Source organism: Haliotis rufescens, unplaced genomic scaffold (genome assembly GCF_023055435.1).
Source record: "Haliotis rufescens isolate VD_foot unplaced genomic scaffold, xgHalRufe1.0.p SCAF_1, whole genome shotgun sequence".
Lineage (NCBI taxonomy): Eukaryota > Metazoa > Mollusca > Gastropoda > Lepetellida > Haliotidae > Haliotis > Haliotis rufescens.
Genome location: NW_025963779.1, coordinates 64,355,234 through 64,370,971, shown reverse-complemented (window position 1 = coordinate 64,370,971; position 15,738 = coordinate 64,355,234). Strand labels below are relative to the sequence as shown.

Genomic DNA, 15,738 nt, shown 5'->3' with positions numbered 1-15,738 from the left:
CCATGAAGATCCGTGGTAGAATAGGTATTCAGCAACCCATGCTTGCCGTAAAAGGCGACTAACGGGATCAGGTGGTCAGACTCCCTGACTTGGTTGATGTATGTCATTGTATCACAATTGCATGGATCAATGCTCATGATGTCAATTGTCTGGTCCAAACTCGATTATTTACAGACCATCGTTATATAGCTGGAATATTGCTAAACAACAAATAAACAAAAATCTTGCCTGGTGCTCGGTACTAAGGGTAATGAAACACTGCCTTGTCTGCTTGAAGTCAGTACATTGTGTGTGGTGTATCCATGTTAAGCTTAAGCGTAGTATATCAGTGGGCTGAGATAATGCATGCACGAGTGTGAAGGGGTGATTAGCCCTAACGATCGTGAAGGGATGTTTGATCGGCAAGGGGTACCTAACTCAAATGATCGTATACAGTATAAGCATACAGTTGGGCGTAACCTTCTATGACAGAAGGATCGAAGAGTCATGCGAGATCTGTGAAGCTGCGTCCTGTAAACTGCATTGTTACTTAGTCCTGACTTATGAGATGTTATGTTCTAGCTTGCAGTTACACCTCTAAATTGTCTAGTCCAGACTTGCAGAGATTGTTACATGAGTTGGTGTGTTTTACTGAGTTTAATAAATGTAACAATGTTTGTTTTTCCTGAAGCAATCATGTTTATATTAAACATTTCCTATTGATTTTTTTTCCAAGGACCATCATCTTCGTTCTGCAACTGGTAAAATTTTTCACCTTTTTCGGCATATATGATATTTTAGATAAACATGCCACTGTTACTTCATGGATTCAGATACTGTCCAAACAAAAACACATAATAGAATGAAATTATTTATTCAATCAAATGTACACGCATTCACAATACAAGTGTGTACATGTGTACGCCAGTAAACAAAGGGAGATAACTTTGTAAAGGTGGAAACAACTTGTGAATACAGATGTGAGAATGGACATGTAGAGGAATCGGGCTGGGATTTCTATCTACATTTCTAACAAATACTTGCATGTAACATGAATACAAACGTAAACCACTTGCTTTTCAGATTACAGTCATAAGGTCATTTCGAAACTTAGAAAAATCTCATCCTGTAAGCCTGAGAAACATTGAAGCAAATATTTAATAATGACACAGGATCCGAATAATATACATCTATGAATGTCTACATAATTCAAGTCCAGATATGCAAATAATAAATGTAACTAGTTTCTCATTAACATTCTACCTCCACTAGACTATTTACTCATCTATGCACTAATTAGGTAACTTAATATTAGATATAAAAACATCAGAACACTGATTACTAATAATTATGACCTGAAGATAGACATGATAAAGTAAATATAAATCATATTGCCCATGTGGGAATTAAATTAAGAAAGAACTTTCCTCATGTAAACATTTCAGTGCTATGAAGCCTCTGTCAACAATGAAGGATATTGACACTTCATGTTTCAAATCTGGGCAAGTGATGGAGAATTGGTATCATCAATATTTAGTTCCACTATATCTTTGTGAAATCCAAACTGAAAAAGATTCTTGCTGGAATGTCGCAAGAATAACAGCAAGTTTATACAGCTCAGCTGAATATGTGCAGTGACTATAACCATCAACACATTCATATTACATACATGTTCATAACAAGGTGACGCTTCAATGGAAGTTCAAGACAAATACTTCTACACCACAGGTGTTTAAAAAGATACCAGAATTTATTTGTCAGCATCACTGGTGCCTTGTACATATATATTTTCTTCAAACAATTCACACACGGAGCAAGAGCCTAAAGAACTGCACTGACAATACAAACAATTAGTAAAGTTCAAATTCACATATATCACTTGACCCACTTTCACACTATGTAAGAATATAAAAATCCTGCATGATGATATATTATGATGAAGCATCTTTGTGAATACTGCAAGAAAACCAGTTGGAGAAAATCTACATAAGTCCAACTCTTTATGTCTGGGAAATGGAGTGCATAGACCCCACACCTCCATCACTCCAAGAAGTTCAAACAATATGGAGACCTTATGTCATAAGTCGTAACTATGTCATGACATGAGTCTCCATAGCAATGAATAGTCTCATGCCTTGACAACATGACCTGTTTCTCCGGATGATCATCACATAACCAGATGACAAAACAGCCCCTGCATCAACCTACCGGTACTATCCTTGTCATCCCTTCTTGGCAGTATACCGGACAGCAATACTTCAGTGTGTGTTACACAGTGTTAGAAATTGGCACTAGTCCTATAGTCCTTGCCAAACTGCCCAATGGTTAAGGTATCATAAGGTTAGTAGAAATTTTCCATTTTAAGGGTTTTGCTATATGTTATCATTATAAGGACGAATGGACTAAAACTGTTAGTTTCTACCGCTGGTTACACCTAGCTGGATCTCTGAAACTGGTCTAGCAGTATTCTCCTAAACCATCCTACATATGCTATTAATAAGCTAAAGCAAGATGCATCCATTAATTACCTCACTGCCCGTACAATATCCATCAAGGATCATTTATCTATATATATTAGAGAATGTTTGTAAAATTCGTTTCAGATTCAAACATGATTCATAAGTGCCCACATCCAACTTCTCCAATTATCAGAAAAACAATCAACTTCTATTTCCTTGAAAACGATAAACCGTTCTATGTGCTACACACTTCTGGATATCATGGTACAATATATACAGGTTCATAAAACAAATGCAGTATGGAAAGCTCCACTACAGAACTGTGAAAAATATGATCAACAACAACAACAACAACCATTCTCACATCATTTCAAATGATACCTTGGTTTTAAACGTGATCAAATATTTGAACAATTCTGGTATGTCCAACAGACAGAGTTTGTCCAAATCACTGAGTGACTAATCACAAGTGACCACGTAACTTGATTGGATTAACCGGTCCAGAATTGATTATGCTGAAAAAAGAGTTGAACAACAAACCAATATCTTGCTGATGCAGGAGGGGCTTGTGGACCTGGTCTATTTTTTTTAAAAACAAAGGTACCATTCAATGTCTGTCACTTTCTCACTCCTTCAGACATTCTGTATAAATATACAGTGGAGCAGGCGATCCTGTCAGCAATATCATGATCCACTGAGAGGTATGGTTGGTTGGCATTGCACGCCACCATCAGCTCTCAAGGTTGACAATAACAAGCTATAGAACTACTATTAGCCCATTAGTTGTAGGTACCTGGAGGGCTAATAACAGTTCCAGCTTTTGAAGGTGTTTCCTGGCTTTACCACTACTGGTTCCAGTGAACGTGTAGTTAGCGATATTCGTAGGAGCTGGCTCCACGACGGACCTTACTGCTCTAGTTTGGAATCCTACACAGCTTCACAGGCCCTTCCGCCGTGTCTTAAATATTTTGAAATCAATTAATATTACGAGTGTCAGAAATGCACTATCCTATACTTTTAACTTTATTGATCTAGACATATTTAAGCAATGACAAAGAGCCTGTGCTTCAACTGGGGTATAGTTAAAAAACATGAGATCACTAACAGTTCCTTTAGTTTAAACTTTCAGCATAATATGTGGAGTTACATACTTAAAACACATTGCATATTTACAAATAGTCAAGAAATTACAAATTTATAACATTTACATGACCTTTATGTTCCTGACATAATAAAATACTAATGACTCCAAGATATCTATATGAAGAAGTTTGAAGAGAAAAAATGTATAAATAAAAACTCCAAATTTGAAAGCAAGGTTGTACAGAGAGCAGTATGACGAATCAACAGCAATAGCTCATATGAAGGGTAGCATTGATACAGTGTAGGTTACACTGAACAAGGAGGTCACTGGCTGAAATACACACCCTTCAAATGTTGGAACAATTGTTGACCAGATATTAACACCTTCAATATATATATGAACATATATCTGAAGTGTTATGATGCAAGTCAATAATTATTTTCACAAAAATTGAATTTTGGAACATGTGAAACGGTGGCAAAATAAATAGTTAAAATTTGAATTAACCTGAACCATGCTAAAACAATCCAGTCATGTCTTCCAACTGACACATTTTAGACCTTAGTCAATAGCAGTAGAAATTACTTCACTAAAATCTGTAATAGCGTACCTATTTACAATTTCAACAAACACGATAAAAGGTATAATATATAAACAGAGAGAGAATTTATGAACACAAAGCAACATTATCAGTCAATCATAAGACCCAGAAATTTGTAACAATTATGAAAATAATAGTAACCATTGCGACACTATTGTAAATTCTCCCTCTGTTTTCTAGCAATCTGATATTTTAAAATGATCACAATCTGTAGAGATCTCCAACTTCCCTCCAATGTTGCGGAATGCCTAGACTGATGTAAGGAGGTGAATCTAGGCCAACTTAAAGAATGGTATCTGTTATTGAGATTGTTCTCTCTGATGTCGCATTTTCCATTTTATCATAAGGGTGAACCATGGATCTCCCTGAACTGGTACACCATATAGCTAGTGTTTTTGTACAAAACATTTCTTTAAATATGTTCTTACAAAGTTTGAATTTTGTATTCCAGAACATCTATATTTACTTGTTCCATAATTTATTTCTGTAACACTATGACGCCTGAGAACCTCTTGATGTACTGTGCCACTTAAGCTCGAACATTTCTCTGCCTTACTTCATCCTTGCCCTTGTGGTCTGCAGCATTAGCACTGAAACATAAGGGCATCAAGTCAAACAACAATTCCTAACACTGATACCATTAGCATAGAAACAGTGGCATCAACATGATCAAGGCAAACATTATTCCTAAATCCAATACCGTCAGCATAGAAACAGTGGCATCAAGTCTAACATTATTCCTAATTCCAATACCGTCAGCATAGAAACAGTGGCATCAAGTCTAACATTATTCCTTATTCCAACACCGTCAGCATAGAAACAGTGGCATCAAGTCAAACATTATTCCTATTTCCAATACCATTAGCATAGAAACAGTGGCATCAAGTCAAACATTATTCCTTATTCCAATACCGTCAGCATAGAAACAGTGGCATCAAGTCAAACATCAACTCCTAACTCCAGTATCAAGAAAACAAAACTGACTTAAAAAGGGAAACTCAAGGATTTTGTTTGGATGTAACAAGTTTTCATGCGATATAATTCGGGATTAGAGACTCTTTTTGATTGCCAATCACCTTACATGTATGTCTGTTATCATGCTTCTAAAGATGACTGATCAACATACTGACATTGAGGAAATTAGAGGCTTGGGTTTATATTTCATCAAGGTTGTATCATCACACTTGAAAAGTAAAGACTTTGGGGAAGGCAGGTAAGGCCATTGCTTAAATTTAAGATGACAACGACTTTGATCAGCATGATCAGCATATGATTATGACAATGACTATGATCAGCACACGATTATGACGAGGACTTCGATCAGCATGCGATTATGACAAGGACTTCGATCAGCATACGATTATGACAAGGACTTCGATCAGTATATGATTATGATGAGTACTTTGATCAGCATATGATTATGACAAGGATCTAACATATAAGCCCATGAATATTCCCCATTGCCTTTGGAGGAAAGTTGTAAATATAAAAATACTCACGAGTTTGCTGCATCAGCATCATTGACCTCATCCTCAGATTTGCTGCGCTTCTTTTCGTAAATGAAGATGATGATGCACAGGACAATCACTTCAGCAACAATGCCAAGGAAGGGCCACAGTGCAGCCAACTTGTCTGCAAAAGACAACACAGACCCTTACTAAAGACGCTACATATTTTACAGATCTTAGGGAGGGGACTAAGTGAATATTTCAATATGGCCGTCACAGTAGACATGTCAAAACCTGGATCTAGGATCATGATTTAATGGACAGTACATGCAGATAATCTAGCTTCATTACCCCTTCAATTCTCCACATTACCTATCATGGACCAGCGTTACAGAGAATTACTGCATGAAACTGCATTATGATATCAGTGTGTACATACCCTTGACTCGGACAACAATGGTGCCATTGGCCGATTGGTTGAAGTAGGAACTGTAGGCGAGACACATGTACTTTCCCTTGTCATCAAAGTCCACTTTAGCGATTTGCAGCATGCCGTCTTCGTTGTTGCTGTGGTCGTCGACCGTCACTACAATTTTCTTGTGATCCTCAATGCGGACATCATCCTTGAACCAGGTGATGGCAGTGGCTGGGAAGCCGACAACGTCACAACGGAGAGTCAGGGGATCCCCCTCAATCAGGTTCTTGGACTTGTCAAACTTGCGCACATAGGGTGCAGCTGCAATTACATGGAATGTTACAACAAGACCTGGTTGTTTGTCAGCTGGAAATACAGTAGAATCTATCAAAACTGGATACTGATCAATAATAATATGCAGACACTGTCTCTCTCTTTGTATCTCCATGTAGACAGTTGTAACACTAACAGTAATATGCAGACACTGTCTCTCTCTTTGTATCTCCATGTAGACAGTTGTAACACTAACAGTAATATGTAGACACTGTCACTTTGTATCTCCATGTAGACAGTTGTAACACTAACAGTAATATATAGACACTGTTTCTTTGTATCTCCATGTAGACAGTTGTGACACTGACAGTAATATGGGGTACTGTCGCTGTATCTCCATGTGAACAGTTGTAACACTAACAGTAATATGTAGACACTGTCACTTTGTATCTCCATGTAGACAGTTGTAACAGCAATCATGACTATCATTTGGAAGGCAGGGTTGCTGGATCAAAGTGAATGATATACCATGTATGATAGATAATGTTTTTGGAAATGATGTAACGAAAACAAGACTAGTCATCTTTCAGTCTGAAATAACATCAGCATGATCAGTGAGTGAGTCTTTATGTCAACTTTTAGCAATATTCCAGCAACAAAATGGCAGGGTACACCAGAAATGACAGCATAAAGACATTATGCCCATGTGGGGAATCGAACCTGGGGCTTTGGTGTGACAAGTGAACACTTTAACCAAGAGGCTACCCAACATAACATTAGACCAGTAAATACACTGATCATGCCAATATGGTATTGTCAGATGGAGATGTGTGCTCACCAATCACACACGCACGCACATGACCAACACCTGTATGAAGTCTATACATGAAACCAGCATGCACTTAGTAGTGTTCCAGTATCACGCTCACCCTGATCAAAGCTAAAATAACTTACCATAGAAATTAACAGGGACCTTGGCAACTTGAGAATTTTCCTTGAATGTGAACACACAGAAATACTCGCCACAATCATTGCGAACTGGAAATAAAATGAACAAATCTGGATTAAGATTTACCTATATTTTAAGATTTGTGATTGATGTCAGCATGATGATGGTGGTACAATCTTCACATGTTAATAGACCCCCGGAATCATCAATACTGTGAGTCTGTTGTATAAAATACTGATTCAACAACTTAATGACTATCTGTAATTAACCGTAAATCAGTTCATTGTCACTGACAATTACGTAAGACTTTGGATCCTAGAAACACAAGTAAACAAAAACACATGTTATCATGCCTAAAACTTGACTATTCTGAAACAGCCTGGAGCAGAACCTACTTGGATCAATGACGACAAGGCTGTTGTTGGCTTCAAATATGTCATACTTGTCATCTTTCACCAGCTTTTTGTCCCCCTTTCGCCAGTGCATGGTGTATTTCTCTGGAGCAATGTTGGTGGCCATGTTGCAGGCCAAGGTGGCACTATGCATGTTCTTCACATACTCACTGTTTGTGGTTGTTACTGAAACCAAAACGTATAACACATAATCCTGATTACAGTATTCAACGTAATAAGCACCCAGGGTGCTCTCAAAATAAGAAATAGAGGGATCTTATTAGAATATTATTTGGATGAAAAAGTTGAAAGATCGTAAATTTTGTGTTTTATGTTTACAGCCTGAAATGATACAAAAGAAAAGTCTGTGCGTATCATACATGACATATATTTTTCCAGAATTTAATCTTTGTAATTAAGCGTGCATATAACACGAGTGCGTATTATACATGAATAAATAAGTCCTGTGTACATTGATCAATCGGAAGGGTGCTAATTGGGATTGTTCACTAGCCAATATATTAGTAAATATCGCCGTGGGCGCTTATTACGTCGAATATGGTATAAACACACGAAATCCTACAGACAACTAAACTGTGGTTAAGAATCAATACCACATGTGTCTAAAGCTGATAGCTTTTCTGTTAGAATGCAATCTCGAATCAATCCAACTGAACAAACAACATGTTAATCCATCTGGGAAATAGTAAGACAGTTGTAAACATTTTCTCTCTCATTATGTTGGAACTCCCAAAGACATACACCAATGTCATTAAAATCAGTTCTTATTTCTCACAACAAAGATCTGAGGACATCCCATTACGGGTCACGCCAGAACAACCCTCCATCAGTTTGGCACTAGTCATATCATGCCTATAGTCCTTGCCAAACTGCCCAATGGTTAAGGTATCATAAGGGCTAGTAGAAATATTCCATTTTTAAGGGTTTTGTTATATGTTATCATTATAAGGACTAGTGGACTAAAAATGTTAGTTTCTTCTGCTGTTCATCCGACCAAACTTGGGACTAAGTTATTAACATCTAAATCTGCTATTTAAAATGTTCAATCTGTAAATCTCATACGGCTAGAGACTACACTGCTGACAGACTAAAAATTAAATTTAAGTTTCAGTCATATGGAAAATTAGAAGTCACCTGCAACAGCATTTTAAGATGGCTGAACTAAAGTCAGTGCTTACAAAATACATAATATTGACTGGAGCCAAGTAAGTTAAAACATTTTGATTACCCAAATAAAAGTTGAAATACCCAATGGAAACGATTACCTGTGAGAAAATACTCAATAGCTAAAAAACAAAGCAAAGCAAAGATAATATTCTTACCATTTAAAACCATCACTGTTATGGTTCTGTCTTGCGCTCCTGTCAGTTTACATCTATACTCATCGGAATCCGCAGAGCTGGTTGAGGTTTTCTGAATAGACACCAACTCTGTCTGGTGGCTTCCGTCCCCTGGGATGTAACTCATCCTGGTGACCACATTGAATCCTGCATCAGCGGCCTTCTCAGCCCCTTTATACCACACTACATCTACCGTCCCCTCGGTAGTATCTTGACCGCTGCAGGTCAAGTTGAGGCCATTTGGAGCCACCACGTACAGTGTAGCATAGTTGGGTTCTATGGTTAACTCGCATTGCACTGAAACACAATTAACAAGTGAAATAAGCAGGAAACAAACATCAGAAGGGAGGCATGATAAACCTGGGGAAGGCCTTGGGGTATATTGTTGAGTATCTAATTTCCATAACCTTTATTCAGTCCTGTCTGTTGATTTACAAATAAATCGTGAGGGAAAAGCCAATGTCACCAACATGATCAAGGCAGGGCTTGAAAAATTTCTTTAACCCAACTTGTCCTGTAGGGCAATTAGATATTATTTCGCACTCGGGCTGCAATATTTGCACTTTTAAGTTTTATACAGTTATATGTTCTCAGTTATTATTACCATATCTGTAATTAACCTTTGAGTTGAGGGTATATATGACAGACAATACATTCACCATGTTCACAGACATCTACATTCATCTCTGTCCCTTCAAGTCACCCAGATGTGAACATTTTGTTTACGTTAATATCGCTTCTTGCTGTTTGTCATTCTCTTGAAAATGTTTTATAAACTGTAAATTTCTCATTTAACTTGTCAATTGAGACTTTTTCGCAAAGTGCCATTTTTACTACTTGACCAGCGTGTATTCCTTTGCTTCCAACAGAGGTCTTGTAGCTTTCAAAAATATTTTTGGGGGGTCAAAGGACATCCTCCAAACAAGAGGATTCCTTTCTAACAAATTTTGAATGGAGGTTTGGGTAATTTCACTTTAAAAACATTCCAGAAACTATCATAAAAAAAGTTAATGTGTACACTTTCCACTTTTGAAAATATCTCCTCTCCACCGTTTCTCGATGAAATGAACATGATATTTCGCTTGACACATGAAATATCCTCTATATTTCCCCAAGTAAAATGATGAAAGAAATGGACTTTGACACTTCAAAAGACAAAGAGGAATGGCCCAAGGCTTACTAAATATCAACCCAGGCTTAGCAAGGATTTAGAAGAGGGTTAAGGTTTAGTGTGACTTTCAAGGAAATATTGTGAAGATAAGTGGCTCTTGCTGGTGTGCAAAATATCTACCCTCTTCGCTTTACGTACACCGACAGGGAGTGTTACACTGCACACAGCATATCCCATGGACCTAGGCTAATATATGTGTGCCGTGTGTACAATATATAAGCACTCTGATGTCTTTCACGTTACTGAAGCGTGATTGACACGGTGGGGGGATGTATATCAAACTGGCTATTTCTGGTTATAAACACACAATGCATAAACACGGTGCGTAATATGTGACTCGGTTGGATCAGCTGATTTCAAGCCACGGAATCTGACCTTGGCTTGATTTCATATCGCTGTTATAAATGGGCTTTGAAGAATGTACTCACCATAAACGGCACTTAAAACCACGGCAAGTGGTGCTAGAAGCTTGAATAATTTCGCCATTGCGTACTGATCGAAGACTTCAACACACAACTAGGTATTTGAAGGCTGTTTCCACTATTCGTCGTTCCTTGTATGCTTTCGACGATTACTTCAGCGACAATGGAGGAGGAGCTTCGTGCGCATGCGCGAATTTCCCACAACTTACACCCTGTTTCATAAAAACGAACCTCATCTTCAATGCAGATCTAATTATGTTAATTAGGCATACACAAGGTCTAACTTCACAAGTCTCAAAGGGATTATATACACGTGTCTTTATGTAGAAATGATTTCTTGTAGACACACCTAGACTAAAGTACATATTAAATGGCTTAGATCCTCAAATGTTTTACAAATCAGAAACGAGAACTAACTGGCCCACTTAGGGTTCAGACGACTTGGGTAATCAGCTGTTGACCTCTATTTACCGTTTACTCCATTTTCCTTGTGAACTCTTCAACGACATTATTTGATATATATGGTAATTGTTCTTGAATATATCTTAACTGTGTAACCTATGAATTTCGCATTTAATGCAGATGATCTAGTTTACAATGTAATGACCCATAGGAGTAGATAGCTGTACACAAATATTTTTTATTGACCCATGTCTCCCACCTATGAAACAGAATTAGGGTCGCAATATATCTTAATATATGGAACAGGCCTAAACGCTTATTCAAAGTATTGCGGTCAGAGTGTGTGGTAAACTGTGCTATGCATGGCGTCCCGTGCAGCTTCTACGTGCAGAACTTGGGTATAGTAAAGGTTGCTATCGAGCGTTTATTCCACGCGCTGCTTAATCATGAACGTGGATATTTTTTAGCGCAACTGGTTTTTTTTACATATCATATGTATTAGTACTGATTGGTAGGCGTGGCACTGGTCTCGTTTGCGGAAAGGGATTTCTATTATGATGTATTTAGCTCACGTGGTACTTTATGTCTTCTAGCCTTTGGGTGTCACTCGATTGCACCCTTTAATTGTAATATCCCACTGAGGCATGTGTATTCGTCATCAGGACTATGTGTGTGAGAGTTGATAATGGAACGAATCATCTTTACAGTAATGAGGAGTATTTCATTTATATCACAGCGTGTCAGCTTAATGTGAGGGGAGTATTCACATAGGATATGATGACCTTGGTGAAACAAAGCACAGTAGGTATGATGTTGGCAGACCAAGGATCATAGGGATCATAATCAGGACGTGTCTGGGATCCGAACCCATCACCAGCGGACCCTGGCAAATAGAGTGGGCGGAATTCTGCTGAACCAATTGCGGCGTCTTAATTTATAACCAGTGGTCCAGTCGTGCCTTCGCAATCCCTGTGAGGTGATGTTAGTTTCAAGTGACTGCAGCTATTAATATACAAGACCACGTACAGAGTGTCTTGGCATAATATGCTGGCATTTCTATCGGTGTTGCAATCGTCATAGCGTTATAATTACTTGTAGAGAACTTGTGAAAGGGCTATCCTCTCTCTCTTCCTGTGGTGTCTCCCCCACCACCGTTCTCTCTCTCTCTCTCTCTCTCTCTCTCTCTCTCTCTGTCTCTGTCTGTCTCTCTCTCTGTTCTGTGTCTCTGTCTGTCTCTCTCTGTGTTCTGTGTCTGTCTGTCTGTCTCTCTCTCTGTGTGTTCTGTGTCTCTTTTTGTCTGTCCGTCTACCTCTCTCTCTCTGGTGAATAAAGTGCGACTCTATGTAGCTATTTGTATGTGAGATAAGCGGCGCATGAACGTCAGAGGACAGGCGGACTGATGTGACACATACTAATGTGACCATGTGTGGTGCTCAACACAGGAAGGATCCGGCCGACGGGAATCTCGCAAACACACTACAAAGGTTGAATCCGCCATTACTTACAGCTACTCACAACCATAAGTTCTTGAAGCAGTTTGCATACAGCGATCAGCAGGAACGAAGGTTGACACCAGAGACCCTAAAACAAACTTATTTTATGGTCTCTGTTGACACAAAACGTGATCTTTTCTAATGGATATTTATTCGGGTACTGTCTTCATAACAGCCCCAAACTAATCCAATCTTATGTTGACGAAAAAACCGAAATGTTACCAGTAACGAAAAACGTAGCTTTGGCATATCCGATGTTCACAGTGTCAATTGAAAACAGTATGATAAAATATGTTTATGGATGTCAACTTCTTTATTATTAGGCACACACCGTGTCGGAGTACATACTTACTCCTTCATTAGGTGAATGAGTGAGTGAGTATGGATTTACACCTCTTTTATCACGGCGGTGGACACAGAAAAATGGGCTTCACACATTGTACCCATGTCGGGAATCGAACCCGGGCCTTCGGGGTGACGATCGAACGCTTTAACCACTAGGCTACCCGACCGTCCCTCAGGTGAATGAGAAAGCACATACTCCGAAACGTCGCGTTCCTAATAATAAAGAAGTCGACATCCACAAATTCTCTTCTTATGAGTATCACTTCTAAATGTCACTCAAAGACAGGGGCACGGGTAGCCCAGTCGTCTAAGGCGCCGCGATTCTCTGTGCAGAGTTGCGTCCCTTGGGCACGCCAGAAACCTATGATTGTGGGTTCGAATCCCGGTTCGCCCCGATAATGTTTCTAGGTTTGTCAGCACCATACCATGTATACCATGAACAAAGTTGTCTGCAAAGGACTGTAAATGCAAAGTGTTATTTATGAACTTTAGACTGTCAGAACTCATGCGCCTGTTAAGCTACTCCCTATCATGTATAGCACAATGGAAGCACTTTATAACACTCTGTCGGGGGTCAGCGAGTCCTGTCATATAGTATAGTCTATTTCATCATACGATCTGCAAACCTGCGAATACTGCATAGATGGAGAAGTCGTTTTGCTGACAAGCTGTATGCCGCGTCACATGCCCTCTTAGACTAACATTTAGTCTCTGAAATCTTATATTACACAATATCCTTCTTGACTCTAAAAAAATTAAAAAATCCTTATGCTGATTTGTGGAATAGAGCTAGCTTGAGTTGGCTAGACTTGCTTTTGTATGCATTTCTAGATTATTATTTTTTCATAAAATAAATATATTCCACGGTCATGGTGCAGGACTAGCCCCCTGTAAACCCACCTCCACTCTTGTTTATAGTATTGTAGGGACGATGTTTTGTCACGGTAATCATGTGAGAGGGACTACTTTCAAGACCTGCTTGGATCTTTTATATTTAAGACCTAGATTTTACAGCTGAATTCTAATAACATCCTTTTAATGTGCATCTACTGGTTAAAAGTCACAAATATTTTCAAATGAAAATTCCATGACGTGAATAGAACCTGCAACATGTTTATTGAAACCCACTGTTTTCCCTCTAAACCAACGTTGCACGTGATGAAAGGGTGTTCAATCTTATATGCATGTTCTGACTTCAGTTGTCTCTTACCGCAGTCATGTGACTTCTATAAACAGTATTGTTTCACTATAATGCATCGTGATGTTGTCCTACCCTTTCTGGTATTTCTTGAATTAGGCGATTCTTAGGTTGGTTAAAACACGCCTCTAGTTTGTTTGAAAACCCCGGACTAGTGTTTTACCTATAACTTCAGAAATACACAATGCCTTTTTAGAAAGTGGTCAAATGTCACAAATATCATTTTTGGGATTACACTTTCTTAGTATGGTACAAATTCGTGTACTTTTTTTTTGGGGGGGGGGGGGGGGGGGTTAAGACCCATTGGGGATTTAAAGAGTGAGTGAGGCACCTAATCGCAAGCTTACTTTACTAAAAAAGTGTAATCCCAAATATAACATTTGTTAAAGTTGTGTGATGGATAGAACACTCTGTGTTTATGTCTCCTAACAATATACAAAATACCCGTGAAGATCCGGGGTAGAATAGGTCTTTAGAAACCCTTTCCGTAAGATTCCGTTGGACGTGAATATCCAATGCATTTCTGAATTTCCTCTGTTACAAACAAAACATGCTATATATAATGGTTTTTCATTTATGTGTCTACTTGTATTGCGCTGACTGACTGACTGATATAGGAGATTTAACGTGCGCTTTCCGACTGTAGCGTATTTCGCACACGGGCCTGGCCGGGCCATTTAGTGTATTCCGAAAAGGGTGAAAGTGTTGTGTGCAACCCAAGAGGGGGCTTTAAGGGGTTGCTTATATTAAATTTTTGGAATTTTTAAATTTGGAATAAATCCCGAGGTGGGTGGAGGAGGGAACTAAGGGAGCCGGGTGAGGTGGGTGTTTGTATGTTTATTGTATTGCGCGTCAGATGTGTTCATATATATGTACGTGTGCCAGGTTGCCAGTCCTAATTCCTTCAAACAAAGCCCCCAGCGTTGATGCTACAGCTTGCATAATAGTCTATACACTTTGTGTTGTGACGATGTAGTTGTAGTGCACAACGGTGTACAATGACACGTGTTGGGTGGTGGTTGACAGGGGGTGTTAATCTTGTAGATAAGCCGACAGCCGCGTGAGATTACGTACTGCTTAACCAATCCGAGTCTTAGCTCTTCCTGAAGCTAATACCGACCCATGCTGCGACGGTAATCCCTCTTGAAAATAACTTGAAATTTGTAAGTGTTCTTTAAGTGCCATTTTAATATCTGTCGTACCAATTAAGACACCATTGACAGAGATATCATGCATCACTAGCTTGATAAAGGTACCAGCATCAGTACTGAAACGTCGCACTGAAAAACGAAAGAAGTTGACTCTGTCTTCTTATGTAAGGTAATCAGGAATTCAAATCAGAAATAGTTGAAACAGAAAATGGAAATAAAAATGATTTTTCGTCAGGAAATGAGAATTCCGTGCATGTTTGTGATGGATATAACACTCTGTATTTATGTTTCCTACAGTATACAAAATACCCGTGAAGATCCGGGGTAGACTAGGTCTTTAGCAACCCTTTCCGTAACATTCCTTTGGACGTGAATATCCAATGCATTTCTGAATTTCCTCTGTTACAAAGGAATCTTCAGGGATTATATCTATTATGACTGCCCATTTGATACAATATCTATTATGACTGTCCATTTAATGCATAATCTATTATGACTGCCCATTTGATACAGTATCTATTATGACTGCCCATTTGATACAATATATATCATGACTGTCCATTTGATACAATATCTATTATGACTGTCCATTTAA

The 15,738-nt window shown here is 38.6% G+C and overlaps 1 protein-coding gene across 1 annotated transcript; it reads right to left on the bottom strand.

Moving 5' to 3' along the window:
• Positions 1-837: 837 nt before the first annotated feature.
• On the bottom strand, positions 838-10,737 carry LOC124142403 (basigin-like). Its single transcript, XM_046510858.2, has 7 exons — positions 10,561-10,737; positions 8,944-9,258; positions 7,604-7,786; positions 7,214-7,297; positions 6,011-6,307; positions 5,623-5,755; positions 838-4,713 (listed from the first exon to the last, which is right to left on the bottom strand). The coding sequence occupies exons 1-7, from the start codon at positions 10,616-10,618 to the stop codon at positions 4,653-4,655; spliced, it is 1,131 nt and encodes a 376-aa protein (XP_046366814.1). The 5' UTR covers positions 10,619-10,737; the 3' UTR covers positions 838-4,652.
• Positions 10,738-15,738: the final 5,001 nt, after the last annotated feature.

Coding starts and splice junctions, on each gene's coding strand:
- LOC124142403 (XM_046510858.2), bottom strand. CDS start 10,618: ATGGCGAAATTATTCAAGCTTCTAGCACCACTTGCCGTGGTTTTAAGT. Junction 6,308..7,213: donor GGTCCCTGTTAATTTCTATG/GTAAGTTATTTT, acceptor ATGTAATTGCAG/CTGCACCCTATGTGCGCAAG. Junction 5,756..6,010: donor CATTGTTGTCCGAGTCAAGG/GTATGTACACAC, acceptor TGTCTTTTGCAG/ACAAGTTGGCTGCACTGTGG.